The sequence below is a fragment of the Triplophysa rosa genome, linkage group LG13 (assembly GCF_024868665.1).
Source record: "Triplophysa rosa linkage group LG13, Trosa_1v2, whole genome shotgun sequence".
Lineage (NCBI taxonomy): Eukaryota > Metazoa > Chordata > Actinopteri > Cypriniformes > Nemacheilidae > Triplophysa > Triplophysa rosa.
In genome coordinates, this window is record NC_079902.1 from 496,885 (window position 1) to 511,713 (window position 14,829).

Here is a 14,829-nt window from a genome sequence, read left to right on the forward strand (position 1 = left end):
ATTTGGGAGCATTTATGCGAGTGCACATTTTGTTGTGGTGCGACCTGTTTACATTTTCAGGGGCAGTCGTGGCCTAATGGTTAGAGAGTTGGACTCGTGACCAGAAGGTTGCCGGTTCGAATCCCAGGGTTCGATTCCCAAGGGTAACAACTGAGGAGCCCTTGAGCAAGGCACCTGACCCCTACTTGCTCCCCGGGCGCTGCAGTGATAGCTGCCCACTGCTCCGGGTGTACGTGTGGTCACCACTTGCTGTGCGTGTGTTCACTACTCTCTGGATGGGTTAAATGCAGAGGTCACATTTCGGGTATGGGTCACCATATCTGACTAATAGGTCACTTTCACTTTACTGTACAGAACACGCAAAGTATGTGCCTGCTGTGAGCTAAAGGTACCGGCCCGGCCATTCATAGACTTCGTGGATTTTCATCTTGCGGCGCTACTTTCCCACCGTTTTTCTATGTAAACACACGCTAGACGGACAGGTTTCAATGTTCGCGCTCATCTCTCACGTCTGCAGCACCTATTACTAGTATTTATGGTGGATGGCTCTGCCAGCAGCGCTCTGGAAGTGCGCATCTCTCGCGGCTGATCAGTAGCTGAGCTGACTGTACCACAAGTACAGTATAGCAATTGCAAGTTCACATTACGCTATTTTAAATACATTCACAGGCAAACCTCTTCAAAAACGGATCATCTGTCTCTTACTTATGTGCAACGTAAGCCTAAAACATGATGTGTTTATGTAGTTTTAACTGTTTCTCTGAAGGCTATGAGGGTTCAGTCAGTAGAGGAAGGAGGATTGACAGTGTGATATGATCACCACCTCTGCTAACACCAGCACTATGCAAAAGCATATAGAGAAAACAACCACAGCTCTTTACTAAAAGTTGCTCCTGTTAAGAAAACAGAAAGGATAATTTTTGTACAATTACTGCCTGTCAGTTGAGTTTGTGATATTTTTGCAGTGTTTACAATTTGTTTATTACTGCATAATATAATTCATTAAAATAGAAGTTTAATTTGTTTGGTTAAGTTGGTTTTATAATGCCTACATTTTTTTGCATTTTGTGTTAAGGTGAATAAAATACAAAATTTTCCCTATATATTTCATCAATCATCATTGAGGATTTCTTTTAAAAAGTCTAAAAATCTCGTCTTGTCTCGTGTCTCGTAGGATAGGTGTCTTGTCACACCCCTAACTAATTGGCTTTGTAACTTCTCTCCACCAATAAGCTGGTTTGTGGTGGGCGTCTTGGCGCAATATGGCTGCCGTTGCATCATCCAGGTGGATGCTGCACATTGGTGGTGGTTGAAGAGGTTCCTCCCTTCCATGTAAAGCACTTTGATATAATTGTAATTATTATTGTTATTTACTGTAGGACATTACATGCAGAACTTGAACCCACCCCTAGGTCAATATCATGTTTCATATTCTAGATATGGCTCTGTTTATTATTAATCTAATCTATGAGATGTTGTGTTGTGTTTAGCTCAATATGGGACATGCTTATTGTGTTGTGTGGTATCTTTAGTCTTTACGTAAAGCTTTCAATGAATAGGTTTGTATTCTCCGTGTATAATGTCTTTAGATATTTACGTGTCCTTCTTTAGCACTGCATATTATTTCTATCCTTGACTACCTCTGTCCAAGATATCATCCTTTTAAAGCAAAGCACTGAATCACCGATCATTCTGGGCCCTTGATCCATCCAGGAATCTTTCAGCTGAATATCAAATGCGATGCTCTGTACAGAGTACTTTCAAATCTCCTTAAAACACATCCATTGAGACGAGGAGAGATGAAGGTCTTGCCTGTCATCTGGTAATGGCCGTGATCTGATCAGCATGTGTCTGATTGAATGAAGCCTCCATACACAGGTAAGCAAGGGTGATGTGATTTTTGCTGGCAATTGCTGAATGATAATAAAACTCTTTGTTATTGCCTGGCAGTTCTAGTGCTCTTTAGCAGGGGTTCCCAAAGTGGGGGTCGCGACATCCCGGGGGGTCGTATGTAATCAATAAGTGTAACAAAATATAAACATATTAGTTACGTTAAAAATAAAACCAGGCAAATCCTCGATCGTCACCCCTGAGGTGATTACGTCACTTTAACGACATTAGCAACCACATTAAGTTAAGTGCAGCAAGTCCATTTACAGCACCATATTAAACAGTCTCATGTGCACGCAGATTATATTTCAGGCTTTAAGCTTAGGATATTCGTATTTGTCGAAATGAAACGTTGATCAACTGGGAGGCCAGTGGACGAGGGCGGAGAAGAGCTGCAGTCAGAAAGGCCATCGTCCTCAGGTACCAAAAGAGGCACATCCATCAGCACTCCAATCAGGTTGATGAAATTCCACCATCTGTAGTAATAGTTCATATTTTATGCATAACAACAAGTAAAGTAATGAGTAAATAACTATAAAGTAATATGATGTTAGACTAGGGGTGTAACGATACTTTGTATAACAATATTTCGCGATGCAAAAATGTCACGATGCGCATCGTAGAGAGATGGGGATATTTTACGATATGTTTAATTCTATTCGTTCAGTGGTCAAGACGCTACCTACTCTGCGCCTGCGCGTCACGTGTGCTTATCTCACATATGCGCTAGAGAGAGAAGCACAAGACACAATCTGTGTCTCCACGTGGTTTACAAAGCGTCTTATTTTCCTTCACATATTTCCTTCCTTTAAATGCCAATGTTGATTTATCCGCTAACATGAGCTGCTGCATGACGTGATATGAACATAAAGCCAAAAGAAAGCAGCGCTGTTCCGATCAGAGAAGCGATGAAGTGAGTCGTGCTGTAGATTAAACGATCCAATGACATGATAAAAACAAGTATGTGATCTGCATGATTGAAGAAATGTAATACAGGTTATGTAATATGTCTTCTTGAAAGATTCTTCTCATTCATTACTGTCTCAAGCAAAGACAGCGCAGCTTCAAAGAGACACGAGCCAATAGCGCTTGAGCTTGAGCTCTGTCAGAGCGTTTCATTGGTTGAATGTGCTGAATGAACACGCCCTTCACTGAACGAACGATTCAATTGAGTCAAAATGAGACTGAATGAACTGGTACATGTCGTTCATGGTCTAATATTCTCTGTTACAACAATGCATATCCAGTAGTTACTCAACTCTTCTGACAAATAAAGCTAATGACCTGGTTTCATTTCATTCCAAGGTAAAGTAAATGATGTCGAAACAGTTCATTCTTTGTATGGAACATTTAATTACACCAATTAAATCAGTTAATCCAGATAGATTTTAGTAGACTAATATAATGTAGATTTCGTCGACTAAAAATAGACTCAAACTATGATAAATCGGGATGACTAAAACTAAATTGCATTTTAGTCACAAGACTACATGACTAAAACCAAATCAAAATTTGCTGTCAAAATTGACACTGATAATTCTAATTTCAGTTAAGCCTTAAAATGTGAAAATTCTTTATTAAGTATGTGCAACAAAAAAAGTTACTGAAATTGTTAATATTTTGAATATAAATGTTATTTGAATTTCAGTTTCATTTTTGAATTTTGTTCAAAATATCGAGATGTGTATGGTATTGTGAACCCAGCATCGAGATATGTACCGAATCCTGAGCTGAGTGCATCGTTACACCACTATGTTAGACTGTGCTCTTTTGTGTCATTATGCGCGTTTGGGAAGAATAGGTGCATGTGCGCATTTGCGTGCAACGTTTGTATACTTTAACCAACTCCGAAGATAGTGGGGGTCTCAAGTCACTGGGACTGTTATATTGGGGGTCGCGGGCTGAAAAGTTTGGGAACCCCTGCTCTATAGCAAACAATATTTAAATAACTGAGCATTTATAGACTTTGGCCGTACACCGTGTCTACACCAGAAGCGGCGCGGCGCTGCATCCAGTGTGGACAAAATTAAAAATTATAATGGGTTCTAATGCGTTCTATTGTCTCTTATCGCGTCACGTCCGGTGTAGACACGGTGTAAAGTGAGTAAATAACACCCTGGACACCCTAGCAACCAATTAGCAATAATTGATAATCAACAGCTTAACAAGCACATAGCAACACCCCGGAAACCAACCACCTGACGGTGTGCTGGTGAGTTTTGCAAGAGCAAGAGCTACTCACATTTGATATTTACAAGAAGGTGTAAGGCTGGGTGTGTTTATAGTACTAAATCCTTTATCCCCAGTAGATAAACAGAACGTATATTTGAGCAGTGTATACTTGGGTATCAGTGTATGTTTTCTGTTCTTCGAGTAACTAGATGTCCAACAGCAACTGTCCTCTCGCCTGAAGACATGTTCTCTCTCAGATCTTCAGCGATGCTGGACACCAGGATTCTGACGCTATACTTTTTATAGCTTTAGATTGTGAGGGGGAGAGCGACCTGACAAAACTCCTGCGCTAGAGCACTGCACCATGCAGCTAATGAGAACACAGTGGGCCAAGATCCCATCGAGCGTGAGAGGAACTCATATATGACTTGACAAACTCAGAGAGAGCGAGAGATAGGCTCTTTCATCTTTCAACCTGTCATTACATATGCTCTTTAGCGCTGAGAGCTTGATCACAGTACAAGCTGTGCTGTCCTGCTGACAGTGAGAGAAAATCACCTCATTCATGAGGGATTAGGAGTTTGTCAAACATTCTTTAAAAAAATCACTTGATGCAGAAGATGAAATAAACAGCAAAACTGTGCCAAACATTACTGCTCCGCTGGTGTCTCACTGCGTGCCCAAACCTAAGAAAACACCTGACCTTATGCATATAGATGACAATTATTATGCTTTTGTCTATATGCTCATTTTCTTTAAGTCTCAGAGAATGCCATTCATTCTCAAACATGTCTATGGCAGCTGCTGTGCTGGCACGTGATCTTTTCTCATAGGCACTCAAGCCGCAGGTATACTTGACTTTCCGCGTCCGTGTCCGTCTCACGCACAAACGCGTCCGCACAACTTCTTGAGCATACTCATGACGGATTATGCGTGGACGTCCCTGTTCGACACACGCGCAGTTGAAATGAGTATGTGTGCTCTACCAGACCGTCAGAGGACAGCACTGAGTCACGTCATTCACAGACGCACTGCAAATGAATGATTGAGGAAGTGTTTTCGCCATTGCAAACAATCCGAGCAAGGAGCAAGACAACAAGAACAACAACCAAACAGTAAGGAGAAGGATATGCTTCTTAGCTTACTGTTCTTGGTTTTGTATCGCTCTTCTTCGACAACGGCACACTGCAAACTTTCTGTGTGTGTAGGACTAGTGCACTTTTTTCGCGCATGCGCTGTTGTATGCGGCACCTTCTGATGACGAAAATTGTGTCATGCGAACGCGGACTGATGGACCGTACTTCGGCCTTTAGTTCCACCACCATTTTTTGAGCCATAAATGTCATGTCAGATGATTGAGCCATAGGAAGATGCCATTCCTGTATGACAGTGCTGATTCGCTGATGCCTTTAGCCCAGGTGGTGTAAAGATGCCATCTATCAGCTACTTTAAAGGAATTCTTCACCCAGAAATGAAAATTCTGTCATCATTTACTCACCTTCGAGTTGTTCCAAATCTGTATAAATGTCTTTGTTCTGATGAACACAGAGAAAGATCTTTGGAAGAATGCTTATAACCAAACAGATCTCGACCCCCATTGACTCCCATAGTAGGAAAAATACTTTGTCATTTTGTTTGTTGTGTTGAACACAAAAGACATTTTGAAGAATGTACGACAGTAAACAGTTCTGGGGCACTTTTGACTACCATTGTTTTTTTCCTACTATGGGAGTCAATGGGGGGCAAAATCTGTCTGGTTATAAGCATTATTTTAAATATCTTTCTCCGTGTTCATCAGAACAAAGACATTTATACAGATTTGGAACAACTCGAAGGTGAATAAATGATGACAGAATTTTCATTTTCGGGTGAAGTGTCCCTTTAAAGTGTGAATTTATTCAAAAAGTTAAAAAAAATCTGCCAGCCGGTTGTATAAGAAAATCCAATCCAAAAGTGGTAGACACATCTTGGCAGAGGAGAAGCACACCATTAGCCAAATGACAGAAAGAAAGATGGCCGTGAGAGGGGTGAGATTGAACTGGTAATGCAAATTCGTTCTTTTACAAAAATGCACAGATGTACGATGATAAAAAGTGCACTGGCTTCACTCTTTTCTCACAGCAACTATGGGATTACTTTTGTGTCAATAAAAATGAACGCAAACTTAAAAAAACGAACAAAAATATACAATGAGAAAGAAAAAAAACACTTTGATAGTGAAAACAATAAACTCAATTGCAAGAATGTGACTTGATTTTCAAATAAACTGCTATTTTTCTTAACCATTTTCTAAGTCGTTTCGTTTTTGCAAATAATAGTTTTGCATTCGCTGCTAGATTTTTCATTTGCGCTTTCCGAGTTTTCGTTTACGCTTCTCAAGTTTTCGTTCGCCTTTGTGGGACAAATCTCACGCTGATTGGCTAGTGAGTTTTTGATTGATAGCTCCCTGACAAGGAAGTCAATACTGAAGACAGTACAGTGCAACGAATCTTAGAGAACGATCTGCATGCTGTTATCTTTATTGTTTGTACTTAAAACTACTTTCTTATTTAGTTAGTATATTAGTAATTGGTATTTGAAGTTGGTAAATCATGCGCGGTGTGGATCCAAGCGTCCTCCTCACCCTCAGGTAAATGAATGTAATTCAGATAATAAAGAAAAGCACTAAAGTTTTATTCCTGTACAGTAGCAATTCTGTCTTTACTAAGCGCGTTCATTGTGTGCTTTATATTTTTTGTCAGGTATTATTTTATGGACTATTAAGATTATTTTCTTAAAAAGGAACAAACAACTTGCATTATAACATCCAATAAAGACACGTTACCCAAAAACATATTGAAAAGCAGAAGAGAGACTTCTTAAACTATGAACAAACATTTAAAGATAGAAACGATACATAAAATGCCACCACGATTATAATCTATAAATCAGAAATATGAACTGGAAGCATAACACTTTATTGTATATCTCCTCAAAACTCACTAGGCATCTCGTTTTCCTGATATCATTGTAATTATAAATTATAGTCTGCTGTCTTGACGGCCTCTAAACCCACGTAAAGTTGCATGTGAATCTATCCTGTCTTTACTCGACGTTGGCTTGTTGTTACGGCGTGATAGAGCCTGGAAGCGTGTCCCACTTTTAAGTGCGTGAAAGTTGGTACCCTGCTAATATACTAACAAAATAAGAAAGTAATTTAAGTACAAACACTAAAACAATACAATACAGAAAACCGCAAGCAGATTGCTCTCTAATCCGCTCTGTCTTCAGTATCGTCTTCCTGGTCAGGGAGCTGTCAATCCAAATCTCACTAACCAATGAGAGTAAAGTGGCCATAAGTCCCGCCCACACGTGAGATTTGTGCCAGAAAGGTGAACGGAAACTTGAGAAGCGTAAACGAAAACTCGGAAAGCGCAAATGAAAAATCTAGCAGCGAATTCAAAACTATTATTTGCAAAAACGAAACTAAGAAAATTGTTAATAAAAATAGCAGTTTATTTGAAAATCATGTCACATTCTTGCAATTGAGTTTGTTGTTTTCACTATCAAAGTGTTTTTTTTCTTTCTCATTGTATATTTTTGTTCGTTTTTTTAATGTTTGCGTTCATCTTTATTGACACAAAAGTAATCCCATACAACAACGCGCTCAGCTTCAATTCAGCTGCGGCCATCAGAAAAGAAAAGCTGTACCCACAATCCTTTTCATGTTGCAGGCCGCTCTTTGAACTGCTCGTCTTAATGTACCTGTGACTTCAAGACTTGAATGGCATAAAGGGAAAACAGAAGTAATTAGACATCTTTCACCGTCCCCTCCCCGTTCACCGTACTTCAAAGTAACTTGTGTCATAGTGTTGTGTGAGAGCCCTGCCCGCAGGATTAGCACACTCATGCTGCTCTACTGGCTGTCTCTAATTTAATTAACACAAGGGATTGAAAATGACTGTAGCGTGCAACTGTTCACACTAATGTAAGTTCTAGAGCGACGCTCACAAACTAAATTCACGAAACCTCAAAGTAGATGACACAGATGCTCCCCCCAGCGGCTCGGATGCAGATAACTACTAAACTGATGCTCTAGTGTTCACAGTCTGAGGGAAAATCAAGCTTCAAAGTGACTTACAGTTGTTCCTGTAAACTACTCGTGTTAGTTTTAAGAACTTAAGCTGAAACAGAAAGCTCAGTGCATCTAACAAACGACAATGAATTTAACAGCTCAGTTCTGCAAAGATTTGCGTACACAGACATTAAAAACACACAAAGTCGTTTCTCAACAAGCTTTCATCCCTACACCCTTGTATCGCACCACCACAATTCAGCCATATTCATTGATTGTGTTTTCATTTATATCTCAATTTAGACTGAAGGCCCATGAGCTGAAACACACATGAGGAAATAATGTCCAGTTACACAGTGAGTGAAATATCAATCGGGGTTTGTCTTCTTACAGTGTGAAAATGACGTCACGCTCCAGAAATGGGTAAAGCTTGCAACCATTGATGAACCTTTATATCTACATGGATGTAAAGTTGCTCTGCAACAACGCAAAATTGTAAACACATCTGAATTGGAAGGTCACACCCAGAAAAACAGACAAAGAAAAGCACCACATTCCATCTGGTCTCAGATCAGCTGATTGGGAATAAAATTCATGATTCTTGACGGATTCAAACCAAAAGAATATGTTAAGTTTCATGGCAAAGCTGAGACTCATAAAGATGATAACAAACAGAGCAACACACAAGCAGGTAAAATCCTCCTGCTGACTAAGATCAAATGTAAATGAAACGGATCACACGCGTGCCGCATTCTGCACACATGTCTCTCAGAAATAATAATCAACTCTGTCTGGGAAGATGCACATCTCATTACGGTGAGGAGTGACAGAATGCGAATGCTGGATTCGTGTAAAGAAAACCTGCTGAAAGCGGCTGTTTGCTTTAGCGTGTTGATTTCTTATGGCAAATACTACTCCTAATCTCTGTAGGTACTTCAGTGAGTCACAAATGTGTCTCAGTCAGTCGGCAGCAGAGGTGAGAGGTCATTGGGAGTCTATTTATTTGCTTATTTTTCCGAGCCGTCCGTGCATTCCTGCCCGAACATTTCACAGCGGCTGGTCATTTCATTCTGCTTGTGTGGCACTCACATTTGACAGCGTGTCACAATTACTTTTATTCTTCCAGCGCTTTTAATAACATTTGTCCTTTAACAACAAAAATAAATGGACAAATAGATGAAAAAATGCTAAAAGAGATGAATTCCTTGTCATAAATCACTGTTGCTGCATTAAATCGGACTATTCTCAAGCTTTAAAGTAAAACATCTGGACACGACACATAATGAGAATGAGAATTCGAGGGAGAAAATGAGTCACGATGGCAAAATAAAATGGGCGTTGTTTTCTTATTTCATTTTCATTTCTTTTGTCAAATACAACCCAGACATGCCGGAGGTTTTCACGTGATTACTGTCAGAAAAGAAAGGTTTCAAATGGTACCTTTTCTGTCGCTGGGGTGGCACCCTACCGTTACGGGTATACGACACATACAATGTTGTGCCTTTTTTGGTTACATTATTGTGTACCTTAAGGACCTTTTGTGTACCAGATAACTATTAGGGGTACAAAACATTTAACTGTTACCTTTAGAGGTAGACAATAATGCACTCGAAAAGTACATTTTATACACACATTATATAATGTTCTGTATACCTGTAAAGGTATGAAAAAAAACTTTAGGTATAGGTACAAAACATTTACAATTTTAAATCTTTTTTTTCTGACAGTGCAGCAATTTCATTATTCGAAGGGGAAATTCTAAGAAAAACACACTTCAACTGGAACGGGAACAGTGTCATTACTTTGCTCAGTCATTCAGAAACATTGCTTTGCTACTTCCTTGTCATACTGTAAACAGCAATTATCTCAAATATCGATGGATACGCTGACAGTCAAGCAGTCACACCAACAATCACAAAACAAGAAGGATGATTTATTTCTCTCCGTCCCTGCTCTCCGGATGGACATCTGATGGAGTGAACATGGCAGTCAATCACATGTTTTCTGAAATCCAAGCTAGTAACAAATGATTTTGTGTTGAAGCTTACGGCCTGCTGTGTGAATGTGGACTTCGGGGTAAGAGAGAGACGTGTGCCGCCGCCGCCACCGCCTCAGCCTTGAAAGAACATCAGCTCCCTTAAATAGGTTCACCTTAAAAGACATCCCGTACTCCCACGTGACTAAATCAAATTAATATGCACTGATTTTTATGTGGAGCACCCAGCACAACATGCGAGGCCAAATGGTGAATCATGCTTCGCACAGTTTCAAGAAAAATTACACTGCCTTGCTGTTCATAAACGCAGCAAATGAAGCCAGCAATTCAACGGAACACCGCTTAATGAATATATGCATTGATAAAAGAGATTCTAAAGTGAAAACTGCTCCGTCGGGCCCACAGCAGCTTTGACTCGGGCACATAAACACATATTTACTGTAATAACCAGCAGAACACCCCAACAACAGCATACTGTAGAGCAACACCCTGCAAACCACCCACCACACACAAGAGCCACTGACACGACGTATGAAATGGCGTTACTACATTCATTCAACTTCAAATGATTTTCTGCCCCTGCGTCTGAACATCCTAGAAAAACACAGAGACAGCCATTCATGCTTTATTGCTTTTGTTATGACACACGCGTCAATCGAAGGCTTTGAAAGGAAAGTGAAGATTTGAGCGATTCTACCCAGCAAATCTTTAACGGCACGTTTGAAATGCTACATGAATAGTGTAACGGTCCTGTTTGAGCTGTGACTAGGGTCAACTCCATGACAACTCTTCACACTTGCTCATGGTTCTAGAAGCTGGAAATAAAAGCATTCAAAATTCAAAGATGGTGTATTTATGTATTGCACATGGAGTGTTTCGATGAATGTGATACATGCTGTATTGCTATAAAATACAATAGGCTGTGTGTTTTTTACAGGAGGGTTAATTGCGCTTAAATAAATGAAGTCAATAAAATGATTCAATAGGTCAGATGTGTGCATGTTTGTAAACTGCAAAATGATTTCTTACATTGACATTCACATAAAACTCAACATGAAATGAATGAAATCGACCCTTTCTTGATACACGCTCATTCTATTCTCGTACACGGCTATTCAAAATGAAAGAGAATGTCTTCAAACTCGAGTCATATGGACGGTGCGGTCCTAATGCTCATGTTAAATAAAGACTTAGACGTTGTCGTTGGCATCTCACATTCAGCTCTGGCTTGTGATGTAGAAAGGCCGGTTTTGAAAATCGAATCAACTCCCCATAGATTACAGTATATCTCGCCCTACATTTTTGGTCTTGTTGAATGTTATGTCACATAGAAGAAGTATGCAAAGTCAACGTTCAACGACATTTACAACAGTCCCCACTGCTGGATGATGGATGAAGGTCCAGGACGTCGGTGATGTTATAGGCAGTCTTGAGTCAATCCAAGGCTTGGATTAAACACAGCACAACTGGGGCGAAGACTCTCTCAGGACTAAAGTGTGGTCCTACTTTTATTTGCATTGCAAAAGTCAAGCTTCTGCATTTTTTTCTCTGTGATTTCTCAAAGCCGGAGAATGTTGCACTCTCTGTGATACGTGTTATGTATTCATTGGATGTCTGTACGTCCGTACGGTTATCAGCACAGACAACTCATTAGTGTGTGATCATCGCTCAGTATAACACCAGGATTCACGCCTCCTTTCCCACAATCCCACCCCCACCTTGACACTTTCACTTTGATAGGCTGCCTTTGTGTACATTGATTTATTTATTTATGTCCAGACACAGTGGATGTGCTGAGGCAATATGAGGTCTGATTGTAAATGAGTTGACACTGCAGGGGTTGAGGAGAGCTTTGGATATACACAGCAAAATATGGACATATCATCCGGAGGATGTGCCTTTCAAAATATATTTTTCACATGAATCTCTCCTTTCATTTCTGCAGAGCACCATATCACGGCCAGCGGTCTGACGGTATAAGAAGATTCGGTAACACTTTATTTTACGGTGCCCTTGTTACGCATGTTACATGTATTTACTATAGTATTTACTATAAATTATGCATAATTACATGTAACTAACCCTGAACCAAACCCTAATCCTAACCCTAACCCTATAGTAAGTACATGTAGTTGCTTTTTATTACTCAGTACTTAAATGTATAATTACACTGTAACACGGGCACTGTAAAATAAAGTGTAACCGAAGATTCTTACAGCTTCTGTGCTACAGAATGACTGACGTGAAGTGCGGCGTTGGGTTGACCTCTTTCTGAGAACACTTGGAAATAGTTAAGAAATACTGAGGGACGGAAACCTCGAGCGGGTCGAAAAAACATTTTTGGCTGTCCCTCCCACGAATTCTGGAAATCGGTGTTTGTGTGATGATTTCTGCTATCTTCTTCACACCTATCAGTACCTCCACAGTGCAGGGGTTATTCTGCGTTGCCAAGGGAACTTGCCTTTCAATTCAAAGTGATCTTGACGCAGAAATACCGACACACTGTGCCCACAAAGCACTTCTCATGCTGAATGCTCATCCTCTTATTTAAAAAACACTTTCACTTGCAAATCATACTGGACAAGCATCAGGACCGCAGAGAGCCGTCACAATTACACACAGATTGGATAAGGAAAACATCAAAGCTGAAATACACACTGACTTGACATGTTTAAGCAAGCGGAACGTTACAGACAGTCACGTCAGGAATATTTTCCATGGACATCCATGCCTGGACAAACAATATATGTCTATGTAACAAGAAGGCAGTGGCTTAAATGGTAATAATAGAACCTTTTCACAATATCACTTAATGATTGTAATAACCGGACTATATGAGATTATGCCAACAGTGGGTTTCGGATTCAGAGAAAAGGCAAAAACTGGATTATTACAGGAAAGGGATTTCATGGTAGAAACCACTGTGCTGTCTTTGTTGAAAAGCGTTTAACCATACATTTGTATTGCTTATTATTATTATCATCATATTTCTGCAGTAGCTCTTCAGTCAGTGATGTGGGTTATGTTTCAGTGTGCAGTCGATTACTCACATGCGTGTGTGACAGAGAAACTGTTGGAGGACTCCAGGTTATCTACATTATAATTCAGATGGAAGGGTTTCTCAGTCGTGTTCTGGTTGGTGTTGTAGAGCTGAACAGCGAATCTGAAAGCGCTGTGTTCTTGAACAGTAGAGCGCATGAAGAGCCCACCTTCATGAAAAACAAACAGCAATGAATCAAAGATGAACAAAATCAGCTCACACACACTTCTCACACAAAGACCATATGCAGAGACAAGAGACAGCAGCTGGATTCCAAACCTCTAATGCACATAACGCTAAAGTCTGAATTTCAAAGATACGCATGCGTTTTCATTTCAACTTTCTCTTGAGTTTATCAAAATGATGTTATGCTCATTTATGAAACTGACATTCATGCGCTGTAATGGAAATGGAAACAACGGCATTTCCCCGCATTCTTCAAGTGAATAATGCGTTTGTGCACCTCATAGAACGGAGCGCGGTAACGTCGCCGTCCTGATGTAACCGACACATCAACATACGTTTGCTTTAATACACATGTGTCGAAAGCAGACTGCGACAGACAAAGCCAAGCACACACGGACTCACCTATATTTATCTGATTGGGAAATCCAGCGAGAGATTTGCCGAATAGCCATAATAAAAAAAGCACCAGGCTTTGAGCCATTTTCTCTTCTGCCCCAACAAAATCAAGCCTTATAACACGAACTGTCTGAAGAGATTCATAAACGCAGAGATCCGGGCGTCAGTAAAGCGCGGAGACTCATGGAGAACAATCTTCAGCATGCGCGAAGAGAGAGAGAGAGAGAGAGAGAGAGAGAGAGAGAGAGAGAGACTGATGCTGGGGGTGGTCGAGGGGAGAGAGAGAGAGAATTAGATTGAGTGTGTGCGGTGTGTCCAATCGGAGCAGCAGGGCGATATTGATCAAACTTGAACTAACGTTCAGGAAGAACACTTTCACTGAAGCATGTGACATATAACATAATCATAGATGTGTTAATAATGCATTCAAACAATCTCATACATGTTTTATGTTATAACACGTATAGCTACTTCATTACTCGAAGATGTTATAAGCAGATAAACTTACTAGAATCATTATTTTGATTATTAAAACCGCACGGACTTAATGCTTATATATTCATGTTAGCTGTTAATTCTTTCGTAAATGTATTTATACCCCCAACACTATAAATGCAAAAAAAGCACGGTAATTCCCATTGCTGTAGACTAAATGTAATGGACAAACGTTTAAGCAGTTATTTAACGAATTACTGTTGCAATTAAAACTAAAATAACGGAATATTGACACTCCAAGCACGTGTGTTTTTTAATAGAAATAATAAGTTCTGCACTCTACAGTAGCGCTGCCGTTTGTCGTGTCGCAGTGTGGAGTGTGGAGGGGGTGGACAAAACCTGCGTGTGTGTGCGCGTGATGCCGTGGTAACACGATGACCCTATAACATAGCGCCATCCATCACTTTGTTGGGAGTACCGTTGCGTCATGCTAAAAGCCGATTGGATGAACGGCGGTAATAAAAGAGCAATTGTGTTACGAGACAAAGAATCATAAAGCGGCAGTTTCACAGGACGCGTTGCGTTCAGAATGAGAATACCAGGAGAACGCAACGCCTCCAATACGCGTTTTTAAAAGTTGAGCAGTTTTAAAATTGCCCT

The 14,829-nt window shown here is 40.2% G+C and overlaps 1 protein-coding gene across 7 annotated transcripts in view; it reads right to left on the minus strand.

Annotated features, from left to right (window-relative positions):
* The window catches only part of gria3b (glutamate receptor, ionotropic, AMPA 3b), an 83,278-nt gene extending 69,324 nt beyond the window's left edge, over nt 1-13,954 (minus strand). For 4 of the 7 annotated variants that reach the window (XM_057348820.1, XM_057348819.1, XM_057348818.1 and 1 more), the window contains exons 1-2: nt 13,741-13,953; nt 13,163-13,321 (exon numbers count right to left, since the gene is read on the minus strand). In XM_057348820.1, the coding sequence (XP_057204803.1) occupies nt 13,163-13,321; nt 13,741-13,819 (238 nt within the window). In that variant the 5' untranslated portion in view covers nt 13,820-13,953. Of the gene's footprint in view, nt 1-13,162; nt 13,322-13,740 lie in introns of all 7 variants that reach the window. The other 3 variants (XR_008964111.1, XM_057348821.1, XM_057348822.1) reach the window with 1 other exon arrangement.
* Nucleotides 13,955-14,829: the final 875 nt, after the last annotated feature.